The sequence below is a fragment of the Otolemur garnettii genome, unplaced genomic scaffold, assembly GCF_000181295.1.
Source record: "Otolemur garnettii isolate 467f Iridium unplaced genomic scaffold, OtoGar3 scaffold00116, whole genome shotgun sequence".
In the NCBI taxonomy this organism is placed as follows: domain Eukaryota; kingdom Metazoa; phylum Chordata; class Mammalia; order Primates; family Galagidae; genus Otolemur; species Otolemur garnettii.
The window spans coordinates 5,469,641-5,477,205 of NW_003852511.1; the positions used below are offsets into that span (position 1 = coordinate 5,469,641).

The following is a 7,565-nucleotide window of genomic DNA, read 5'->3' on the forward strand; positions in this document are numbered from 1 at the left end:
TGATGTGTCTCATGTGTCATGTGCCAGGGGAGTAAGATCCTCCAGCACTAAGCCTTGGTCCTCATGGCTTTGCTAATATGTAGCCTTTTTTTTTTTTAGAGACAGAGTCTTGCTTTGTCACCCTCCGTAGAGTGCTGCGATGTCACAGCTCACAGCAACCTACAGTTCTTAGGCTTAGGTGATTCTCTTGCCTCAGCCTCCTGAGTAGCTGGGACTACAGGCACCCGCCACAATGCCTGGCTATTTTTTTGTTGTAGTTTGGCCAGGGCCAGTTTCAAACCTGCCACCCTTGGTATATGGGACTGGCGCCCTACTCACTGAGCCCCAGGCGCCGCCCATTATGTAGCCTTTGTTAGCTGTTGATCAGTTGTCCCAGTGGTGATTTTGCAGGATTTAATGTCATTAATGGTAAGCAGGTAGGCCTAGGGCTAGAGATGACAAAGTAGTGGTTCTCAAGGCTAGCTAATTTATCTGGAACACTGGCTAAAAATTCTGCTTCCTTGGGCCCACCTAGAATTGTTCAGTCAGCCTTAGGGGACGGCTTTTTTTTTTTTTTTGCAGGTTTTGTCTGGGGCTGGGTTTGAACCTCTGGTATATAGGGCCGGTGCCCTACTCCTTTGAGCTACAGGTGCAAACCAAGGCCTTGTTTTTAAACAAGGATTATTGTCAGAGCAGCCTGGCTGGTTGGGTCAGCATGGTTTGGATAGGCTTACACAGACAGTCCTTGATCAGTGCTGTTAATTTGATATAGAAAGAATGAAGAACCAGTGTCTCAGAGTTTGAGTCTTTTTTATACTGTATGAAACCTTGGTTGATACCAGAAATAACTTGGGAAATGTTGGGGGTTTTTGTTTGGGGTTTTTGTTTTTTTCCTAATGGGTACTTTCTTTCCCTTTCCCTTTCTCTTTCCTTTCTCCCTCATCTAAGCTTGGTCACTCCTGACACAATGGCACAGCACAAAAGGAAACACACAATTATTTGGAACTTTTCATTCTGTTGGCTTTTTTTTGTTTTAAGTGCTTTACATATCTTTTTTCCCTTTTTTTCTTTAGGGTGACGTTGGAGAAGCAAATATTTGCTATCTGGTTGCAGAAGATGTTTCTACATCGAGAAAATCGTTTGGCAGAGAGAATGGTACATGACTGTCCCTGCGGAGGAAGCTGGGGAAGGATCGGGGCTGTTTCAAGCCTTTGTAGTCACTGCTTTCCTTCCTCAGGAAGTCACGCACAACCCACAGGAACTCATGGGGCAGGGGCATCTCTGGGGTGTCTGTGTCCTTTATCAGTGGAGTTATAGATCGCTGCCATTCCAGAGCACCTTCTGAGTGTTTATTTGTTTGACCTTGGTCTTTATTTGTTGCCTGTACCACCTTTCCTGGCTTCTGCACCCTCCTTCTCCTTGACTTTTTCTGTTTTCTCTTCCCGTCTGCCTCAGGCCATCCTTCATGCAGAGCGGCAGCTTCTGCATAGGTTCTGGTCCACGTGGTGCCAGCAGGCAGCAGCACGTCACCAGGAGTGCGAGTGGCGAGCAATGGCCTTTGCCCACCACCAGCGCAGACTGCTCAGGAGCGCTTTCTGCATCTGGAGGGAAACTGCCCAAGTGCTCAGAACAGAGTGAGTGGCCAGTTCCTGCCTCACCATTGCTCTCCAGCCCAGGCCAGCTTTGACTATACTAGCAGCACCATCAGCTCCAAGCACCTGTCCTGAGGGTTGCATTAGCAGGGAATATGATTCTGAGTTCTAGATATTAAACCTGAAAGAGTCTGAGTAAAACCAGACTGTAGTGACAGGATCTTGGGATATGCTGTGGAGTTCTCTGCCATGGGAACTTGGGTGGGACAGAAGTGTTCTGGGGACCTAAAAGATCTTGTCCATCGACTATATCCTGCTTACTAATTGGGGCCCATTCATAGGTACCATGGCCAGGGAATAGACCAACAGGCCCATGTTGGGATAGCTGACCACCCTGGGACCAGCAGCTATGGCCAGGTCATCATTAGAGGGGACAGGGAAGACAGCCCATGTGTCCACTGCAGACTGTCCTGCTTTGGGATCTTTCTTGTGTCTACTATTGATTCGGAAGACCTCACTCTGTCTTGAACTCTGGCCACAGTTAACCTCCTCCCCAGTCAGAGGCTTCTATATTCCTGCACTGAGTGTACTGCCATTTTACTTGAGGCTCTGTGAAGTTCAGGCAAAAATTTGATGACATGTGTACCTTTCTGGGAGAGACCCCAAGTCCTTCAGAGAAGGTTTTGACTCCTCAAAACTTAACTAGGTAGGGCCCAGGGATTACAAAGGGTACCCCAGGGAAAGGAGCTTCACAGGGTCTAGGCTGCAGGGCTGAGCCTGCTGTCTCCCCACAGGAGGATGGGCAGGGTGCAGGCGGCAGAATTCTACTCAGCACAGCTCCTGCGTTGGTCCTGGAACCAGTGGAGGGAGGTAAGGCTTTGGTGTGGGCATATCCAGGAGTGGCTTTTGGACAGGTAGGGCTGCATGTCAGCATGACTCAAAGCAGACATATGGGCCACTCAGCCATCCCTTGGAAACCTTCTGCCTCTGAGCTAGAACAGGAAACTAATGGAGAACCGTTAACTTGGCTTTGTGAAAGGATTGGCTCAAATTTGGTTCTTTCAGGTGCTAGGTGATTCTTTCCAAACTTACTGGATCTAAAATTCTTCATTTATAACAGTCCTACTGAGGATTGTTGTTTATTGAGGATAAAAAATGTCATGAATATTAAATTGGGTATTTACCATGAATCAGGCACTTGCCTCATTGGGCCCTTGTAAGACCCCTAAGAAGCATGTATTTATAGATGAGGACACCAAGGTTCAGCTTAAGTATCTTACACTCACACAGATGGAGTATAACATGGAGGCAAAGTAGGATGCCACCCCACCTCAGCCCCCAGCCCACGAGTGGCTACTTTCTCTGTCCACAGTGCCTGGCCCTGTGTAGACTGGAGCGGCGGAAGCTGCATCTAGCAGATCTGCATTACCAGCAACGCCTGCTGCACAGGGTGCTGCGGACCTGGGTGGTAGGAGCCTCATCTTCATCCTGACCTTGCTGTAGGAGCAGGGGAGGTTTTCTTTCCCTTCTTTGTCCTTCCTACCCCTCCCCAAACAGAGCGATTAGACAAGCCCCAAATAGAGCAAATGCTCTACACCGTGGGCCACAGGGTCCTTCGATCCTTGCTCAGCAACGTGAAAACACGTGCTGTCAAGGGTACCAGCCTTACAGTAAAAACAGTTCCTTGGCCAGGACTCCAGTGGTTTGGCTTATTAGGTGAGGGCCTAGTGAGAGTCTTCTCTCTGCTGTTGGGGAGGAGGGTCTGCTGGTCTTGGGATTTGGGGGGGCTTTTGGCCTTTCCCGGCCCTTTGCAAGTGCTTTGGACATGGTAGCCCTTGTCCTCCTTGGGTGTTTGCCATGATCAGGCACTTGCCTCATTTGGCCCTCGTAATACCCCTATGAAGCATGTATTTATAGAGGTGGGAGGTGCTGATGGTTTTATAGGGTCACAGACTCGAAGGAGCCTGCCTGGAATAGTGCTTTGGAGCCCCTATCCTCCAAAGCTTACCTGGATGGGGAGAAGTGTGGGCCTGGTGTGGCCTCCAGACCTCCTTGTTCCCCACAGACTTACCAGGGCAAGGTGCGGCATGTCCTACAGCAGGTAGCAGCCAGGGAGAGCCAGCACAACAGGCAGCTGCTGCGGTGAGTCTCTCAGGTGTCTCCCAGGACCCAGGCGTTTAGGGGATTCCTGCTTAGGGCCAGGTGGAGGACAGGCCTGGGTCCCTTATACTGCTCATCTTTTGATTTTTGGCTTGGCATTCACTGATTCACCTCCGTCTTAAACCTCTGGTGTATATAGACAGGGCTTTGGAAAGCAGCTCTCAGCTGGTCACAAGGCCATGTTTCTTGCTTCTTTGAGCACTTTTTCCTGCCTGCTTTATACCTACAAGATTTAGCTGCTTAAGGCACCTTTGCACCTCCTCTCCAACTCTGGAGGCTGTAGCAGCTTCCTTTCTTGTGAATTCCAGGCAGGCTCCTTTTAGTCTGTGACCCTATACAACCATCAGCACCTCTCGCCCCTGTGGAGGGCCCTACACATCTCCCTCTGTTCCTTCCAGGCCAAGCTCTAAACTTTCCTCTGCCCAGCAGGCCTCCTGTGTTTCTTTTCTTTCCTTTCCCCTTCCTTTGTAGTTCTTCAGCACGTGCAATTCCAGGTGACTTGTAGGCAGTGGACCTCATGGACTTTAAAGACCTCCGTCCTTCCTCTAAGGTTTCATAGAGCACCTACCTACCTTTTCAGACAGTGGAATTAGAAAGAAGGACTCCCTGAGCTAACACAATGGCGCCACTGCCCAGGCCCAGGTGCCCTTCCTCGGCTTCCCATCTCCACACTTATCCCAGTATTAATCACCTGTGTTGTCATTGCCTGTTATACCCTGTGTCCCCATAGCACATCCACTCCCGAGGACCTGGTGTTTGGTCTCAGGCACTGCTGGGTCCCTTGCGCTCACTCAGTGCCTGGTCCGAAGCAGCTGATCAGCAGCCAGGCTGGACGTAGATGCTCGTGTAAACATGGGTGTCAGTGAAACAGATGTTCTTAGAGAGTCCCTGACTGGAGGTTAGGTAGGATTTGGGACTGCCTCACAGAGTCCCCCATCTCTCTCCATCCCGGTGTCATCTGCCCTCACCCTGCCTGTGCATCTGCAGGGGTGTGTTACATCGCTGGAAAGGGAACACTGTGGCCCGTGTGGATGAAGCCAGGAAAACTTCCCAAGCCCGTGCTCACTACAGAAGGACTCTGTGTTCCAAGGTGAGGAATTGGGAGGCTGGGGACAGTGTTCTGGTGAGGGCGTGGAGTGGTGGGTGGTAGCAGATATTTGAACTGAATGAGGAGCCCCCCAAATGGGTAACTCACCTCTAGCCTCCTCCACATGCATGCATGTGTGTGGATGTTTGTTTTCTTTTACTGAATTATGAACCAACATACATTAGAATAAAAACACGACACATAGTGAACTACTTCCTATCAGAACCAGTGTTTTCTCTACACGTGGAACTTTCCACTGTGACAAACTGTATAAGTCTTTGAGCTTTAGTCTCCTTGTCTGCTCAAAGAGGCTGCTTGCTCCTGCCCATCAACCTTGCAGGTTCTGTGGCCACGAAGACTTTCTGGAAAGCACAGAGCACCTGGGAACGTGAGGTCCTTGGTCATCTTCAGTGGGAAATGTCCCCAAATCACCACCTTATTTGCTTGAGTAGGATTGTTGTGGGCATATGCCATGTGGCAGGGCTGGTGCCATCGTGCACTGAATGAAAAGGGTGGCAGGATGGGAAAAAAGGGGGATTCAAACAGGGATGAAATAAAGAGGTAGTTCCTGAACCTGGGGATGTTTTAGAAGAAAGAAGTTTGTTGGGAGCACTGAGCAGCCAAGGTTCAACTCATGGAAGGCCAGTGTGGGCTGGTCCTGACAACTTTGAAGCTTCCAGTGGAGGAAGAACAATTGTATCTGGTCAAGGCCTCATATGTTCTCAGGAAAACTCCAAGGCCTCCCTTCTCCTAGAAGGAAGAGGAGAGGACTCTTTACTAACTTCAGAAATTTGAAAGGAGGAGTCCTTTTCAGTGGGAACAGAGTTTATGACTCTTTGAACAGCTTCCCCTGGCTGCTTGGCTTCCCTTTTTTTTTGAGACGGAGTATTACTTTGTCACCCTCGGTAGAGTGCCATGGCATTATAGCTCAGAGCAACCTCTAACTCTTGGGCTTAAGCAGTCCTTTCTTGCCTCAGCCTCAAAAGTAGCTCAGACAATAGACACCCACCACACCTGGCTATTTTCCTTTTTTAGAGATGGGTTCTCACTCTTGCTTAGGCTTGTCTCAAATTCCTGATCTCAAGCAATCAACCTTCTTTGGCCTCCCAGAGTGCTAGAATTATAGGCATGAGCCACTATGTCCTACCTTTATTTATTTATTTATTTTTGAGACAGAGTCTCACTCTGCCCTGAGTAGAGTGCTGTGGCATCATAGCTCACAGCAACCTCAAAAGTTCTTGGGCTTGGCTCAGCACCTATAGCATGGTGATTATGGTGACAGCCACATACACCCAGGGTGGCAGGTTCGAACCTGGCCTAGGCCTGCTAAACAACAATGACAACTGCAACAGAAAATACCCAGGCGTTGTGGCGGGCACCTATAGTCCCAGCTACTTGGGAGGCTAAGGCAAGAGAATCACTTAAGCCCAAGAGTTTGAGGTTGCTGTGAGCTGTGATGCCACAGCACTCTGCCCAGGGTGACAGCTTGAGGTTCTGTCTCAAAAAAAAAAAAAAAGAAAAGAAAAAAGAAAAAGGCAGGCAGGCAGGCAGCCCACCCCCATCGGCAAGGCTGGGCCTCATGCTAGCTCCTGCAGGAAGTCCAGCAGCCCTGCATGCCACTCCTCAGGTTTGTCCAGGTAACAAGGGTGCCCTGCCCCCTTCACGATGAGCACCCGGTGGTTAGGCAGCTGCTTTAGGTGCTCAAAGCTGGTTTGACCCATGGGGTCCTGGTCTCCATATACAATCAAAGCTGGAGTCTGAGAGAAAGGAAAGGAGGACAGAGTCAACAGCAATTGGTCACACCCGCCCCATCCTCCTGGAGGCTAGCTCCAGCCCTCCCCACCACTTCAGTCCCTCCCTGAGCCCACCTCAAATGAGGGAGAGAGACAAGCTGGCCCAGTGGGTATGGGCCTAGATTGGTATCTGCCCCCACACACAGTTTAACACAGGGTTTGGCACAATAATCTATTAAGTAAACCCAAGGGTGGAGCTTGGTGGTGAGCTCCTCTCAGAAGATACCCATCACCCAGCCCCCCAGATGAGGAAGGCCCAGAAATGGACACCCATCAGGGGCATCTCAGCTTCCCATACAGGGATACCTTCACACTGGCATAGTCAGCAGCATTGATTTTATCAGTGCAGATGGGGGCCACAGGCACATAGCCCCGGAGCTGGGAGCCAGGGGCCGTGAGGAAGGGCAGGGAGTACATGCCACTCAACGACGGACTGATCACAACCGGGGGGCCCAGCTCCAAGGCATCTACCACAGCTGCCAGGAAGCTGCCAGGGACCAGTTGCCCAATAGGGGCAGGGGCTGTTGCTTCCTTGGACCGCCCCAGACCTGCAGGGATTCAGGTGAAGGAAAGACAAGACAAGGGCAGACAATGGGAAAACAAAGGAGAGAAGATCTCTTCCTCCAGGAAGCCCTCCTGTAACACCCAGTGTGCCCAGGTTTATTCCTACAGCAGCCTAGATTTATCATATTGTGGCAAGCATGAGACATTTCTTTCCATATTTGTGCCCATCTCTCCCACTAGTAACAGTATCCTGGAAAGAATCAGGTTATGACATTTAACAGGGTTGGGACCAAGTCCCAATTTTCCATTTACTATCTATGTGGGTAAGTATCCCCCCCCAGCCCTCTCTCCACTGCTCAGTTTTCCCATCTGTTAAAAGGGAATAACAGGCTCAGCGCCTGTGGCTCAAGTGGCTAAGGTGCCAGCCACATACACCTAAGGTGGCGGGTT

The 7,565-nt window shown here is 50.2% G+C and overlaps 2 protein-coding genes across 2 annotated transcripts in view; one reads left to right on the plus strand and one right to left on the minus strand.

Moving 5' to 3' along the window:
• The window catches only part of SFI1 (SFI1 centrin binding protein), a 122,985-nt gene that overhangs the window by 105,085 nt on the left and 10,335 nt on the right, over window positions 1-7,565 (plus strand). The window contains exons 13-18 of the mRNA XM_023517675.1: window positions 1,053-1,134; window positions 1,435-1,613; window positions 2,366-2,441; window positions 2,944-3,039; window positions 3,637-3,713; window positions 4,719-4,821. Of these exons, the coding sequence (XP_023373443.1) occupies window positions 1,053-1,134; window positions 1,435-1,613; window positions 2,366-2,441; window positions 2,944-3,039; window positions 3,637-3,713; window positions 4,719-4,821 (613 nt within the window). The remainder of the gene's footprint in view (window positions 1-1,052; window positions 1,135-1,434; window positions 1,614-2,365; window positions 2,442-2,943; window positions 3,040-3,636; window positions 3,714-4,718; window positions 4,822-7,565) is intronic.
• LOC105887767 (protein ABHD14B) lies at window positions 6,319-7,487 on the minus strand. The gene is made up of 2 exons (XM_012809915.2): window positions 6,918-7,487; window positions 6,319-6,575 (listed from the first exon to the last, which is right to left on the minus strand). Exons 1-2 carry the CDS (start codon window positions 7,026-7,028, stop codon window positions 6,396-6,398), a joined length of 291 nt encoding a protein of 96 aa, XP_012665369.2. The 5' UTR covers window positions 7,029-7,487; the 3' UTR covers window positions 6,319-6,395.

Coding starts and splice junctions, on each gene's coding strand:
- LOC105887767 (XM_012809915.2), bottom strand. CDS start 7,028: ATGTACTCCCTGCCCTTCCTCACGGCCCCTGGCTCCCAGCTCCGGGGC. Junction 6,576..6,917: donor CTGACTATGCCAGTGTGAAG/GTATCCCTGTAT, acceptor CCTTTCTCTCAG/ACTCCAGCTTTGATTGTATA.